This window comes from Eurosta solidaginis, chromosome 3 (assembly GCF_040869045.1).
Source record: "Eurosta solidaginis isolate ZX-2024a chromosome 3, ASM4086904v1, whole genome shotgun sequence".
Classification (NCBI taxonomy): Eukaryota; Metazoa; Arthropoda; class Insecta; order Diptera; family Tephritidae; genus Eurosta; species Eurosta solidaginis.
Genome location: NC_090321.1, coordinates 48,570,533 through 48,587,781, shown reverse-complemented (window position 1 = coordinate 48,587,781; position 17,249 = coordinate 48,570,533). Strand labels below are relative to the sequence as shown.

Here is a 17,249-nt window from a genome sequence, read left to right as displayed (position 1 = left end):
GATTGGGTATACCTCTGGCCATTTACTGAAATAATCCATAACCACCAGTACGTATTTGTTTCCGCGGTTGCTAGTAAGAAATGGACCTGCGACATCCATGGCGATCCTTTCAAATGGCGCACCTGAGTTATATTGCTTCATCTGGCCATGACTTCGTGTTCTGGGCCCTTTCGCTCTGCTGCAAACCTCGCAGTTCGCAATCCACTCAGTGACCCACTGACGGCAACCAACCCAATAGAATCTCTGTTTAATCTTCTCGAGCGTCTTCGTGATTCCAAGATGACCTCCGCTTGGACCATTATGCAGCTCGCTGAGCACGTCAGGAATCCTCTTTCTGGGAAAACTATCAGTTTATTCTTGTATTTACCATCCTCACTCTCCCATACTCGATGAAGGCATCCGGATATCAATTCTAAACTGTTCCACTGTGCCCAATTTGACTTCGCAATGGGACTCTCTGCTGACATCTCTTCTCTGTTTGGTCTTTCATGTCGTTCGAGCCCTTGCATAACACGTGACAGATCTGCATCTTCTAGCTGGCACTTTCTTAGCTGTTCCTTGTCCCATTCATCTGTACATGTTATATTCATTAGCCGGACATCTATAATGTCTTCTTTAGCCTCGGCTTTTGAACAGTGCTTGCATTCCAAACTACATGGTCTTCGTGACATTGCATCAGCATTTCCATGGGTACTACCTTTTCGATACTCAATGGAAAATTCGTAGCTTTGTAGCCGCTCGATCCACCGTGCCAATTGTCCTTCCGGATTACGGAACTGCAGAAGCCATTTCAACGCTGCGTGATCTGTCGTGACACGGAATCGCTGGCCGTAGAGGTATTTGTAAAAATGTTTAATGCACTCTACCAATGCCAACAGCTCTCTCCGCGTAACACAGTAGTTCCTCTCTGGTTTTCCAATCGAACGGCTGTAATATGCAACTACCTTCTCCATCGACCAGTTGTGATAAAACGCCTCCTATAGCATATCCACTCGCATCTGTATCTAGAATAAATGTGGCTCCTGGAATCGGATATGCTAACATTGGGGCAGTGCATAAACGCTCCTTCAATGTTCGGAAAGCCACTTCTTGCTCCTTCTTCCATTCAAAAGCTTTGTTTTTTCTTGTAAGCTCATGGAGGCTATGGGCTACGCTGGAAAAATTTGGTACAAATCGGCGGTAATATGTGCACAGCCCAAGAAAACTTCTCAATTCATGTAGGTTCTGTGGTCTTGGCCAATCCTTTACTGCCTCTATCTTTTCATTCGCTGTACAGACACCTTCTGTAGTTACTTTTTGGCCCAAATAATTTACTTCCTTTTCAAACAGCGTACACTTTTTGGGACTTAACTTCAGACCAGCGCCAGCTATTCTCTGGAAAACTTCCTCCAAGTTCTTAAGTGTTCATCAAAACTCTTGCCCAATATGATGATGTCGTCCAGGTACACCAAGCATGTTTTCCAAAGTAGTCCTTTCAGTACCTGGTCCATGAGTCTCTCAAAAGTAGCTGGTGCATTACAAAGTCCAAAAGGCATCACTGTAAATTGCCAAAGACCATCACCGACACTGAAGGCTGTTTTCTCTTTATCTTCCTCCTTCACCTCAACTTGCCAATAGCCGCTTTTCAAGTCCAGTGTAGAAAACCATTTCGTACCAGATAGCGAGTCCAGAGTGTCGTCAATTCTTGGCAATTGGTAGCTATCCTTTTTCGTAACGTTATTTAACTTCCGGTAGTCCACGCAAAACCTCATTTTTCCATCCTTCTTCTTTACAAGTACTACCGGTGAGCTCCATGGACTAGCTGATGGTTCGATGACGCCGCTGTCGCTCATTTCTTGTATAATTTGACTCACTACTTCCCGCTTCGCCAGTGGAACACTACGTGGAGCTTGACGTATCGGCCTCGCGTCTCCAGTGTCAATTTGATGTTTCACAACATTGGTGCGGCCTTGTTTGGAACCATCCTGGTCAAATATGTTCGCGTATTTTATGAGCAGTTGTTTTGCCTTACTCTGATAGGCTTCCTCTAGCTCTTGCGTCCATGCCGTGATATCATTTGAAAGATCAGTATTACTAGATGAAACGTGTTCCTGGAGCTGTTCACAGTTAATAACTACTTCAGCCTCTTGGCATCTTCCCAAAATAGCTCCTTTGGTCAAATTGAATGGTGACTTGAACTCATTGAGTACTCTTACCGGAATACGTCCATCTTGTTTTGTCATAGCCAGGGTTTTTCCTACAAGTATGTTCAGTGCTGATTTATTTGCTGCTTCGACAACCCACAATTTGTTTGTCCCACAATCTCCATCAACCTTTGCCCAGATGACTGCTTCTGATTTTGGTGGTATTTGCTGACTCTCTTCCACCAGCACTCGTTTACTACTGTAGCCTCTCTCGTAGCCGAAATTAAGTGGCACATCCATGTTCTTATATCGCATCGTCTTGCTTTGCATATCGATCTTGATGCCTTGGTTGATTAAGAAGTCCACTCCAATTATGATTTCATCAACAATACCTGCCACTATAAAATTGTGAAGTACCGTGACGTTCCCAATTGCTACTTCACATTCTACTTCTCCAATTACCTGGGTGTCCTCTCCCGTGGCTGTACGTAATCTTGCTCCAAGCAATGGTCTTATCTTCTTGTTGACTAAATCTGATCGAATGATGGAATGGGATGCACCCGTATCTACAGTCAGTAAACGTTCCTTTCCATCCACATGTCCTCCGACAGTAAGATTGCTTGACCTTCTTCCAATTTGCGAGATAGAGATTATGGGGCATTCAATTGAGGGAGCCAGCTGTCGTCCTTTGCGGCTGACTCGCTTTAGTTTAACGATTGAGTGGATTTGGAGATTTGCTCGTCTCCTTCGGCTCTGCGTTTACGGCCACCCACATTGTTGGAACTATTGGAATTGCTACTGCAATGACGTGCAATGTGACCTGGGTTACCGCACTTGAAACATTTCATAACTCCGGCATTTTTCTGTTGTGATCCCTTCAGAGCTTCCAAAATTGTATCTACCCACTCTGGCCTTTCTACTTCCACACGATGAGCTTTGTATGCTGGTTTACTCAAAAGTGAGGCTGTTTCCTGAGTCAGTGCATGCGATACCGTTTCAGCAAACGTTAGTTTTGGATTCGCATATGTGGCCCGCTTCGTTTCCACATCTCGTATGCCATTTATGAAGCTCTGGATTTTTACCCTTTCAGTGTATTCCACGGGTGCGTCCGCATTTGCAAGATGAGCCAATCTTTCAATATCTGAAGCAAACTCCTGCAATGTCTCATTTGCTTTTTGGTAGCGATTTTGCAACTCAATTTGGAATATCTGTTTCCTATGCTCGCTTCCATAACGTCGTTCTACAGCAGCCATCAATGTTTCATAACTGTTCCGTTCGTACTCTGGAATCGTCTGTAAGATTTCCGCTGCAGGCCCTTTCAATGCCACGAACAGTGCAGCAACTTTATCTTCCGCATTCCAGTTGTTCACTGCTGCGGTCTTCTCAAACTGTAGCTTGAAGACCTGGAAAGGAACAGAACCGTCAAATGATGGTGTCTTTACCTTTGGATTGCTTGCTGAAACAGCTGGGCGGTTTAGTTGTAACTGCTCCATACGACCTTTTAACGCTTCTATTTCGGCATCAATTTTGTCCTCGAGTTGTAAAATTTTTGCATCCTGCTCTTCCAGTTTCACAAAGAGCTGCGATGATACCTGTTCCGAAATTTGTGCCGACATTTCAGATATACGTGCCTCTTGCGCTTCCAGTTGAGATGCCAAATATGTCTTCTGTTCTTCCAAATGTGTTTCCATCTTAGATGTTATCTGTGTCGACATTTCTGACATACGCGTTTCTTGTGCCTCAATCTTCGATGTTATACGGTTCTCCTGTGATTCTAGTTGTTTTTCCATCTTGGATGTTATGCGTGTCTCCTGCGATTCCAGTTGAGATGTTATATCTGTCTTTTGTGATTCCAGTTGAGAAGCCACTGTCGATGTTTGAACAGATATTGCAGCCAAAATCATGTTCAAGTCTGTGTTCGCCATTGTCTGCGGTGTTTCTTCCATTTTTGTTATTTCCTCGCCATCAAGATGAAAGTCATACTCTTCCACATCAATTCCTTCTGCTTCCATTGCCTCTCGTAGCCGTGCCTGAAGTTCAAGTTTAACGCCGCTTGTATTCAATCCACGGCTCTCCAACTCCTTCTTTAGTTGCTGGATCTTCAATTCACTGAACTTTGCCATGTCCTTGTTGTCCTCTGGAATTTATTCAACAATTCCTTTTCTGACACCAATTGTAACGAATTTACTGCAAATCCTCTTATTTGCAACCCTCTGCTAAGTTCGTATCGCTAAACTGTTGAATAAATAACTCCAATATGTAATAATGCAAAATGGCCTTTATTCAAGTACTTCACAATAACACTTGTACTTTGCAACGAATAGCTTACTTAATAACCAAACTGATTGACAGCTCAAATGAAACTCTACTATTCAAATAATACTCGCTAGATAGCGCTTAATCCAAATCTCAAATCAAACTGAATTACTTCTTACTCGCCTGCCCCGCTTTTATAGTTTACGCTGCATACTTCTAGGCTCTTCGATTTCCAGAAGTTACTAGTTAGTTCGGTTACAAAATCGCCAGCCAAAACTACGTGCACAAATTATTGCTCTCTCTTGTGACAACTCAAATAAGATATATGCATGTGTTTGTGCATTGCCGCTCCGCTGCTCGTATACATACATATGTGTAGACGCAATTATTTATTCGTTTATGTAGATACATAATGATTGAATTATTGATGTGCATTCACGTCACTGGTTAGCATCGGCTTAGAGACGATAGCATCGCTCAGTGCTGCTAACATTCGTTACAATATGAAAGATTTATGTGGCACGATAGTCATAAGAACAAAGTCGTGAGTGTCGTGAGCGTAAGAATCTCTTTTAAACTAGCTGATGCATTTGCATAATATTAACAGTTATTCGCTGTTGAAATTACCAATGAAATCAGTTCTTTTAACAGAAAAATCACTTAACTTGACTTGTTTTGACTTGAGATCAACAGTTTTTCTTCTGTTGAAATAAGTAAACAAATTTGTTTTCCTGATAACAAAATCGGTTGAATTAACCATAATTACGCAATTTAAAATTAAAATAAACAATAAAATTCAGAATGTTGCTCATTTAACGATACATACTAAATTGTTTATTGGTTGCCGCCCAACTGCTTCTCGCCCGCCCACTCATTTTCATTATGTATGTTCTGAAACTAAATTTCAAAAGGTAAAAATTCCAAATTTGTTTCGCGTAACTAATATTTTTTTAAACTTTCTTCTATAAAAAAAAGTGCGATTAAATTTGAAAATACTACTCTAGAATGCCTTTGTACGATATAGGTATCAAATGAAAAGAATTAATGAGTATTTTAAAAGGGCGTAGGCCTAAGTTCTATAGGTGGACGCCTTTTCGAGATATCGCCATAAAGATGGACCAGGGGTGACTCTAGAATTTGTTTGTCCGATATGGGTATCAAATGAAAGGTGTTAATGAGTATTTGAAAAGGGCGTGGACCTTAGTTCTATAGGTGGACGCCTTTTCGAGATATCGCCATAAAGGTGACCCGAGGTGACTCTAGAATTTGTTTGTACGATATGGGTATCAAATGAAAGGTGTTAATGAGCATTTTAAAAGGGAGTGGGCCTTAGTTCTATATGTGGACGCCTTTTCGAGATATCGCCATAAACGTGGACCAGGGGTGACTCTAGAATTTGTTTGTACGACATGGGTATCAAATGAGAGGTGTTAATGAGTATTTTAAAAGGGAGTGGGCCTTAGTTCTATAGGTGGACGCCTTTTCGAGATATCGCCATAAAGGTGGACCAGGGGTGACTCTAGAATGTGTTTGTACGATGTGGGTATCAAATGAAAGGTGTTAATGAGCATTTTAAAAGGGAGGGGCTTTAGTTCTATATGTGGACGCCTTTTCGAGATATCGCCATAAAGGTGGAACAGGGGTGACTCTAGAATTTGTTTGTACGATATGGGTATCAAATGAAAGGTGTTAATGAGTATTTTAAAAGGGAGTGGGCCTAAGTTCTATAGGTAGACGCCATTTAGGGATATCGCCATAAAGGTGGACCAGGCCTGACTCTAGAATTTTTTGTACGATATGGGTATCAAATGAAAGGTGTTAATGAGTATTTTAAAAAGGAGTGGGCCTTAGTTCTATAGGTGGACGCCTTTTCGAGATATCGGCATAAAGGTGAACCAGGGGTGACTCTAGAATTTATTTTGTACGATATGGGTATCAAATGAAAGGTATTAATGAGTATTTTAAAAGGGCGTGGGCCTAAGTTCTATAGATGGACGCCTTTTTGAGATATCGCCATAAAGATGGAACAGGGGTGACTCTAGAATTTGTTTGTACGATATGAGTATCAAATGAAAGGTGTTAATGAGTATTTTAAAAGGGAGTGGGCCATAGTTCTATAGGTGTACGCCTTTTCGGAATATCGTTATAAAAGTGGACCAGGGTTGACTCTACAATGCGTTTGTACAATATGGGTATCAAACGAAAGGTGTTAATAAGTGTTTTAAAAGGGAGTGGTCCTTAGTTCTATGGGTGGACGCCTTTTCGGGATATGACCATAAACGTGGACCAGGGGTGACTCTAGAATGCGTTTGTACAATATGGGTATCAAATGAAAGGTGTTAATGAGTATTTTAAAAGGGCGTGGGCCTTAGTTCTATAGGTGGACGCCTTTTCGAGATATCGCCATAAAGGTGGGCCAGGGTGACTCTAGAATTTGTTTGTACGATATGGGTATCAAATGAAAGGTGTTAATGAGTATTTTAAAAGGGTGTGGGCCTTAGTTTTATAGGTGGACGCCTTTTCAAGATATCGCCATAAAAGTGGTTCAGGGGTGACTCTAGAATTTGTTTGTACGATATGGGTATCAAATTAAAGGTATTAATGAGGGTTTTAAAAGGGAGTGGCCCTTAGTTGTATATGTGAAGGCGTTTTCGAGATATCGACCAAAATGTGGGCCAGGGTGATCCAGAACATCATCTGTCGGGTACCGCTAATTTATTTATATATGTAATACCACGAACAGTATTCCTTCCAAGATTCCAAGGGCTTTTGATTTCGCCCTGCAAAACTTTTTCATTTTCTTCTACTTTATATGGTAGGTGTCACACCCATTTTATAAAGTTTTTTTCTAAAGTTATATTTTGCGTCAACAGACCAATACAATTACCATGTTTCATCCCTTTTTTCGTATTTGGTATATAATTATGGCATTTTTTTCATTTTTCGTAATTTTCGATATCGAAAAAGTGGGTGTGGTCATAGTCGGATTTCGGCCATTTTTTACACCAATACAAAGTGAGTTCAGATAAGTACGTGAACTGAGTTTAGTAAAGATATATCGACTTTTGCTTAAGTTATCGTGTTAACGGCCGAGCGGAAGGACAGACGGTCGACTGTGTATAAAAACTGGGCGTGGCTTCAACCCGATTTCGCTCTTTTTCACAGAAAACAGTTATCGTCCTAGAATCTAAGCCTCTACCAAATTTCACAAGGATTGGTAAATTTTTGTTCGACCTATGGCATTAAAAGTATCCTAGACAAATTAAATGAAAAAGGGCGGAGCCACGCCCATTTTGAAATTTTCTTTTATTTTTGTATTTTGTTGCAATATATCATTACTGGAGTTGAATGTTGACAGAATTTACTTATATACTGTAAAGATATTAACTTTTCTTTTAAAATTTGAATTGAAAAATTTTTTTTTTTAAAAGTGGGCGTGGTCGTTCTCCGATTTTGCTAATTTTTATTATGCAGACATATAGTAATAAGAGTAACGTTCATGCCAAATTTCATCATGATATCTTCAACAACTGCCAAATTACAGCTTGGAAAACTTCTAAATTACCTTCTTTTAAAAGTGGGCGGTGCCACGCCCATTGTCCAAAATTTTACTAGTTTTCTATTCTGCGTCATAAGTTCAACTCACCTACCAAGTTTCATCGTTTAATCCGTATTCGGTAATGAATTATCGCACTTTTTCAATTTTTCGAAATTTTCGATATCGAAAAAGTGGGCGTGGTTATTGTCCGATATCGTTCATTTTAAATAGCGATCTGAGATGAGTGCCCAGGAACCTACATACCAAATTTCATCAAAATACCTAAAAATTTACTCAAGTTATCGTGTTAACGGACAGACGGACGGACGGACGGACATGGCTCAATCGAATTTTTTTTCGATACTGATGATTTTGATATATGGAAGTCTATATCTATCTCGATTCCTTTATACCTGTACAACCAACCGTTATCCAATCAAAGTTAATATACTCTGTGAGCTCTGCTCAACTGAGTATAATAATGAAAAGAAATATATAATAAAATCATGTATTAAAATGAAACCAAAACATCGGGAAGGTGAATAAATATAGCTAGTATATAATAAAATGGGATAATAAAACAATTACTTCAAACCAATTTATGTATTTTACAATAAGTAACCAAAACAAAACTAAACTTTGTAAAATTAAAAAAGGAAATTATTAAAAAATGAATAAATAAAAAAATTAAAGAAGAAATGTTTATCAAAAATTAAAAAAAAAGTTGAGAAAAAACTAAAAAATTTAAAAAAAAACTCAAAAAATAAAAAATAAAAATTGAGAAAAATTCGAAAAAATCAAACAAGAAAAACTTTTAAAGAACATAAAGCCCCGTCACATAAGCAGTTTTTCTTATAGATGCGTTTAACTCAATCTGATGCATTATGAGTAAAGTGCACGTATTTTTATGCAGAACGGTAGCTTGAGCTACACTGGCGCCATCTGATATGAAAAAGTAGCCAACTTGCAAATTTTGTTGCAAGCAAAGCATAAGAAGATTTTGACATTTGCTTTGGCTAAGGGTGCTGGCACACTTTGCAAGTGAAATTATTTTTCCCATTCGTTGGTAACTTTTGTAACATTTTTCACAGTTAAAACCTGCAATTTAACAGATGATCAGGGCACAAAAAAATATTAGCAAATATTTTTGTTGTATAGGGAGAATGTTTAAAACAGCGATTCGCGAAATTTTGTATGTGAATGGGCAAGGCGAAATAAACATCAATTGCCAAGTCTGAAGTTCCTTCATATTTATAAACGCCACATCTTGGTTGATTGTGGCGATATTGCTGATAAGCATAAGCTTATGTTAAACGCATCTACATATATGAAAAATTTCATTGTGTCGCGGTCTTTAAGCAAAATCAACCAAAGTTTCAATAACGATATTAAGTAAATACTGTGGTCATAAGCAATAATCGCCTAAGTCCCATGTAAAATTATATGACTTAGCCGGTTATTACTTGACACCACGGAATTTATTAAAGAACAAAATAAAGGAAATATTTTCACTGTTTGGTCTGTAGAACCCTAATGATATTGTAACGAATTTAGGGAAATTCCGCTTATTTTAAACCCTCTGCTAACGTTCGAATCGCTAAACTGTTGAATAAATCACTACCATATTCTGTATTGCAAAATGGTCTTTATTAGACTAACTTGGGAGTAGTACAATTATACTTCGCAACTAAAGCGTGTTTAAATCAAACTGAGCACTGGCTACTCAGCTTGCGCTGCTTTTATACTCTCCGTTGCTTCATTCGCATATTTTTACTAAAGTGTAGACGTTTCGCCTTCTATAACTTCTATATCTCCTGCTTGGTAGTTGAGCTACATATATGCGTGTGTATGTGTGAGTAATAACTTCGGCTAATGACTACATCTGTGTGTGAGTTATCTCTTCGTTGCCTTTATATATATGTGCGTAAATGATGATTGATTTGTTCATATATATACGAGTGGCTGCTTCATGTTTTTTTATTGTTGCGTAATTATTTATTTAGTATCAGCTTAGTGATGCTAAAATTCGCCACAATATTTTCAGCGGGTTAATGGCAATGCAAGGTTATGTATCCATATTTCTATTCTGTACATATTATTCACGACAACATCTATGTTCTTTTCTTGAGCTGCATTTCTAATTTTATTCTTAATATCTGCAGCGCTTCAACAGCAGAAGAATCTGCAAAACCGCGTGTCTTGCGTTTTACATGGTCTATGAAAACGACATCGCCTTTGATGCCCGATCAGATAATGCAGAAAATACGAGAAGTTCTTGATCAAAATAACTGTGACTATGAACAGCGCGAGAGGTAAGTGGTGGCTATTTTTTTTTAAGGTCGCAAATAATGAAGTTTTATTTTTAGTTCTTTGTGGTGTTTTTTTTTTTTTTACTTTTCTTTTTCGAGAATACTGGTAATCCTCAAGGGGGTGTACTCTCACCTATCTTGTGGACGCTAGACATACATGACCTCGTTCAATTACTGAAATCCAATAATCTGCATCACAGGGATGTAGAAAGGTGGTGTGATGCCAAAGGATTGTATATCAATCATGACAAAACTGTCTCAGTGCCTTTTGTCCGGAGAAGAAAACCACCCATACCACAAACATCCTTGGGTGGCACCAAAATTCGATTTCAATAGAAGCAAACTACCTAGGGGTTACACTCGGCATAACCCTCACGTGGAATGCTCATCTAGATGCTACCTTAAACAAAGTAACAGGAGCTTTCTTCCCCTGTACTGGTTGGTTGGCTCTAGGCGCCATTTTGATGTACTTTCTCCTGGAACCAATTATATTTTGACTGATGTACCCTGCGTATTGTTTTACTCAAACCACTTGGTTAAAACAATAAACCTACTGATGTCCTTGATGCGGCAGTTTGACACCGCCCTTAAGTCCGGAAACACATAGTTGCGTAGAGTTCGGGACCGAAAATTCGCGAGGGATGGGCACTCGCAGAGGAAGTGAGTAACCGATTCCTTGGCACCCTCCTGTCTACAGCTCTTACACCTCTCATTGTAGGGGATACCCAGTCTACTCGCGTGCGGGCCAAACGGTCAGTGCCCTGTAATAGTGGCCGTGATTCTGTATATTTCCTTCCTAGACCTATTTAGTAGATCATCGGTTCTTTTCTGGTTGTACTCTGGCCAGAGTACCAATCACGGATTGCTATTTTCCTAAGATAGGTGAGAATGTCTCTTTTAATTGATATGAGTGGCAGAAGCACCGCGACTGCTTTCGTGATGTCTAATGATGCTCCTGCCTTTGCTATTTCATCTGCTTTTTCGTTGCCGTCAATGTTCCTGTGGCCAGGTTTCCAGCTGAGTGTGATAGCTGCGTGGTTAGCTGCTTCACGTAGCACCGTCTTACAGTTATCAACGGCTGTACTCGACTCTTTTGCAAAACATGGCGGCTATCCCACAAAATTTTATACTGGACATTTAATGCCGTTGTGAGGCCAATAGTCACGTATGCTTCCTTAGTTTCGGCCGAAGACCGGGCAAAGAACAGCAATAACAAGTTTAAGCAATATGCATCGACTAGTTTGTATTGGCATACCGGGTGCGATGAGAACGTCCCCTGCTGATGCACTTAGTGCCTCAGTAGAAATACCTCCCTTCCCTATTCTAGTAGAGTAAGAGCATACAATTTCTGCACTATGACTTCACAATATTTCTGAGCTAAAGATCATATAAAATCCCAGATTTCAACTACGTGATGCAATGGCTCTTTCGCTTAGTATCTTACGATATTTTGAAGTGGGCATTGTGGACAGAACAGTTTGGGAAACAGAGGTCTGGTTCACGTATGGAACGGAAGCTACCATCTAGGCCGGACTTCAAGAAATCGTTATCAATGGGATGCTAGCCGACTATTTTTCAGATAGAAATCCATGCAATAGAAGTTTGCAGTAGATAATGTCTACAAAGAAGCTTATTCCTGAGGAGTATCCTCTCTATCTCAGACAGCCAGGCAGCCTTACGTACCTTGCAGTCTTACACAATTAATTCTAAGCTAGTAGATGAATGCATTGGAGTCCTAAATGATCTGGAAGCCAAAACAAGGTTTTGTTAGCATAGGTCATCAGGGATATGAAGCCAAAAAGGGCAGGGTGCTTTAGCAGCATTCTATGGTTCAAGGCTCTTCTGTGGACTCACAAAGGCACACACTAGGTAAATCATAAGTAGCCCGGCAACAAATCAGTTCAGACAACACTGGACTGAATACCCAGGGCAAATACAGGCCAAATTGTTTATACTCTCAGCAATGAAAGTATCAGCCAAACTCAATAATCTATGCAGAAAGGACCTACGAACTCTCGGGGCGCTGTAGTCTACGATATTAATTCTATCCGATGCACAAATCTGTCGCTTTTGTGAGCTGGAGGATGAAACGCCGGTTTCACATTCGTGATAAATTAATCCCTTCATGGTCGCAGTGCATCGAGGCCTTTTAATAATAGATAAACACCCATATGCCGGCTCTGAGTTGTTATAAAAAAAATCCAATTGTTCTTTTAATTTATAATATTTCAATAAAAACAAAACTGTACCGATTGTCAGTCACCGAACCGCAGAATATGGGTGAAGTCACCCTTTAAACAAAGCGATGTATGGATTACATGTTTCAGGACCCGCCGATTCCATGTGGGCACATCGAAATTTGGTTTAGCGGGTGCACGGATCGAAATAACGATAAATTTTAAAAACTTCCCAATAAGCTACAGATTCATGATCTTCATAAAATGGACAATGCATTAAAGGAGAGGAAAATTACCAATAGGAAAGGGGTTTCTTGCTGAGCTGGTGGCGTAAAACATGAAACTTTGCTCTAGTTCGACGAAGGTAGCTTCTTGATCAGTTACACTTTTGAAATTTAAAAAGTGGCTCTAGAAGACTGTGGCAGTATAATTCATATCACAAAAACGTGCGGTAAGCAGCGCAAAGAGCGCATTGAAATATTCCACCGCGAGAAATGAAACTAGTAAAATCAACAAATCAAGTTTGTTGTTCTTGAATTAACAGACATTCGGTAAAATTAATCGCATTATGGTTAATTCAAATTTGTTTAGTTTAGAAGAAAAACTGTTGATCTCAAGTTAAAACAAGTCAAGTGATTTTTCTGTTAAAGGAACTGATTTCATTGGTCAATTCGACAGCGAACAACCTGTTAATATTGTTCCGAATTTAGAGAAATTCCGCTTATTTGAAACCTTCTGCTAACGTTCGAATCGCTAAACTATTGCATAAATCACTCCACTATTAAGTATTGCAAACTGGTCTTTATTTATATTACTTCAAGAGTAGTACTTCACAATTATACCTCACAACCAATAGCGTGTTTAAATCAAAACTGCTTACTGACTACACAGCTTTTGCTGGTTTTATACTCTCTGTTGCCTTGACCGCATATTTCTCCAAATATCTAGACGTTTCTCCTTCTAGAATCTACTACTTGGTTACCAGCTATATGCATGTGTATTTGAAGTTTATAGCCTCTCGCATAGCCATATGCCTGTGTATATGTGAGTACTACTTCGGCTGATAATTACATGTGTTTGCGAGTATCTCTTCGTTGCCTTGTACGTACATATGTGTGTAAATGATGATTGATTTGTTTACGTACCAAGAGTGGCAGCTGTTTGTTGTTGTGCCTTTATTTAATAACCGCTTAGTGATGTGAGTATCACTTAGTGATACTAATATTCGTCACAATATTATGCAAATGGATAAGCTAATTTCAAAGAGTAACTTAGACCTAGTTTATATATAACGAGATTATCTTCATTTTTGTACTTAACTCTTTTAATCTTTAATTATATAACTAGAATTCCCATATAAAATTTTCGCTTCTTTAATTATGATAAAATTTTAGAGGGGGATTTTGTTTCATAGAAAAAGTTCCACCTCTAAAGTGTACTCTCTAATTTAAAGAACAAAATAACAGCATATCTCCACTTGAAGCTTTATTCGAGATTTGAGCTTCTGAAAGGATTCAACTCTGAATCTTGCAAGTTTTATCATACAAAATTAAATCTCGAAACAAAGATTTAAGTTAAATCTTCATTAAATCTTCAATCACTTGTTCAGTCATTACAATGTTACAGGTATGGCAACTTAAAATTCATATGCAAGTGGCCCAACTTTATAGTTTTTTTCAATACGATACAGTTAAAGCTCTAGGTGGAGATATGCTGTAAAAGAGAAAGGTGAAAATTTTACAAAAAATAATCTAGTTCCTAGGGATGGAACATGTGTAAACGCGTAGATTATCATCTATTGACGATTTATTGTAGATTAAGGCATGTGTAAACGTGGTCTTACGCTCACTACTTTGTTTTTAATTCCACAGAAATCTCTGTCAGATCAACAGCCACTGTTATTCCAATGTTGTCGGAAACTTGTTATTTTAACAGTTCTTTCGTACTCTTAGGGTGACAGTAATAATTGTTATTAACAGAGCAGAGCTAGGCGGCTACCGTGGTGTAGAGGTACCGTCATGGGTTCAAGGCTGGCAAAATCTTTAGACAATTGTTTTTTTTTTTTTTTTGTAAGAAAAAACTCAGGCCGGGATCGTCTCGCCAATATTGTGTTCATTTATTTACGAGAGCTGTGACCATGATTCATTTACTAGAGGTTTGTTCTCCAATGATGACAGAGCTTTGATTGAAACATGAGCTGTGGCTTACACTTTTTTGTTTTTTTGACTGCTGAAACACTCAATTCAGAATCAACGATTCAACAGCTACATATATGCGGTGGATAAAAATTTGCAGAAATATCGGTTGAATTGACTAAGGTGCGGCTGATTTTACCAGCTTTTTTCTTTCAGTGTGTTCAAAATCAGGTGACGAAGATGAATTCATATCAAAACACTTTCAAAAAAAAGCACATTTTGAACCCGACCCCCTCAGATTTTGATGAAATATTGCATACAGGTACACTTTACTTATACAAATACAACCTTATTTTTAGAAATTGCATTTTTGAAAATATATGGGCGTGTCAAGGTGTCAAAGTTGTGAAAAATGCGTGAAAAATGACGGTAATAGCTACATTTGAGCTGTGATAACTACGGAATGGCTCAACCGATTTCAAAGATCTTGGTACCATTGGAAAGGTATTCAGATCGGCTTTCGAAAACATGCACTGTAAACAATTTTTAATACACTAAAAAAATGTTTTTTTCTAAAATAAAATTTTAAACTTGAAAAAAACTTTAAAGGCCAAGCGTTTCAAAATAAAATATATTTCTATTAGAAAGGTCTATTTAATATATATAACATATACAAAAACTAAAGTGGCGTATTTTTTTTTTTTTGAAAGTAAATGCATCTCCTTGTATTTTTATATCATGGTAATTTTGAGCTGTGATAACTACAGAATGGCTGAATCGATTTCCAAGATCTTGGTACCATAGGAAAGGTATTCTAATCGGGTATCGAAATCGTACTTTGAGAAATTTTTTATTACACTGAACAACATTTTTTGTTTGTTTTTAAATGCTTGATCTTTGTAATTTTTTCCAAGTTTAGTTTTTAAAAACTTAAAAAAAAATGTTTTTTCAGCGAAATAAAAATTCTTACATTATACGTTTTCGAAAGTCTATTTGAATACCTTTCTAATGGTACCAAGATCTGTAAAATCGATTCAGCCATTCTGTAGTTATCACAGCTCAAAAGTACTATGATATCAAAATATAGAGAGATGAATTTACTTAAAAATTTTTATAAAAAAAAAGAAAAAAAACGCCATTTTAGTTTTTGGATATGTTTATATATTAAATAGACCTTTCTAAAAAAATATATTTTATTTTAAAACGCTTGGCCTTTAAAGTTTTTTTCAAGTTTAAAATTTTATTTTAGAAAAAAAACGTTTTTTTTTTTCAGTGTAATAAAATTTGTTTACCGCGTATACTTTCGAAAGCCGATTCGAATACCTCTCCAATGGTATCAAGATCTTTGAAATCGGTTGAGCCATTCCGTAGTTATCACAGCTCAAAAGTACCTATTACCGTAATTTTTCACGCATTTTTCACAACTTTGACACCTTGCCACGCCCACAATTTTTCAAAAATTTAATTTCTACAAATAAAGTATTTCATCAAAATCTGAGGGGGTCGGGTTCAATGCATATCGGTTTTATATGAAATTCATCATCCCCCCCCCCCCCCCCTCCCCCCCCCCCCTAAATTGCAAAAGTATGGTCACCTTTTTATTTTCGATTTTTAAGTGGTGCGACAATATGTGACCCGGTCTATGAAAAGGTGGCTTATGACACAAAAAATAAATTGCGAGAAACAGCTGTTAACAGCTGTTTTTTTTAGTCATAAGCCACCTTTTCATAGACTGGGTCACATATGAATCGTTGAAGTCGTGATTTGTGCTGTCTTTTCCTGCTAGATGTCGCAGTACGTTGTGACTCAGGACGTAGTAGTTAACCACATTAGTATGATTTTTTTTTTTTATTTAAATTTTGACCAATTTCATAACTTTTCTTTCTACATTCGATAGATTTGTGCTTTGGTGTGTACATGGCGATCCGAATACCGACTCATTGGTGCAGTGGGAAATTGAAGTTTGCAAATTACCACGTTTATCGCTGAATGGTGTACGATTTAAAAGAATTTCAGGTACTTGATGAATTTGCGTTTCATTTCTTGCTTTAATCATTTGTTTGATTGTCATGTTTTTTTACATTTACAGGAACCAGTATAGGATTTAAAAATATTGCATCGCGCATAGCATTTGATTTACGACTGTGACTCCACCATACAAATACCGATGCGGTTGCCTTTGATACTGATGCTGATACCACCGCATCCACTACAAACAATACTCTCTGCACCACCACCACCACCAACAACAACATGAGCACCATTAATCGCACAATCAAAACCCTCAACAACACACCGACAACGACAAACTCTCAACAACACTATACATCATCAGCATCATTCAACCACACAACAACAACAACAACCACGCCAACAAAAAATTTAAAAACACTAAATTTTTCCATTAACGCCAGCAATATTATAAATGAAACGCTTATAAAAAACAAAAAGTTGCCCGAATGCAGCAAAAAGTGTACAAATAGCATTTTGCGCAAAAAGAAGTATAATAATTTCTTGGATGGTAATAAAATGCCATTACTTTTAACGCCATCACCAACATCACCAACTACAACAACATTGAAATCAATTGTTATGCATACACAGTGCGACTGTGCAGCACCAACAGCAACAACAACAACAAAATTAGAACCCTACCCTACAAGCGCAAACAATTTACAATTGTTAAACATGCCAACACCAACGAGGGACGC

The 17,249-nt window shown here is 38.1% G+C and overlaps 1 protein-coding gene across 5 annotated transcripts in view; it reads left to right on the top strand.

Annotated features, from left to right (window-relative positions):
- The window catches only part of par-1, a 262,434-nt gene extending 245,671 nt beyond the window's left edge, over positions 1–16,763 (top strand). For all 5 annotated transcript variants that reach the window (XM_067771603.1, XM_067771599.1, XM_067771598.1 and 2 more), the window contains 3 exons: positions 10,080–10,229; positions 16,436–16,554; positions 16,628–16,763. In XM_067771603.1, the coding sequence (XP_067627704.1) occupies positions 10,080–10,229; positions 16,436–16,554; positions 16,628–16,686 (328 nt within the window). In that variant the 3' untranslated portion in view covers positions 16,687–16,763. The remainder of the gene's footprint in view (positions 1–10,079; positions 10,230–16,435; positions 16,555–16,627) is intronic.
- The last annotated feature ends 486 nt before the right edge of the window (positions 16,764–17,249 follow it).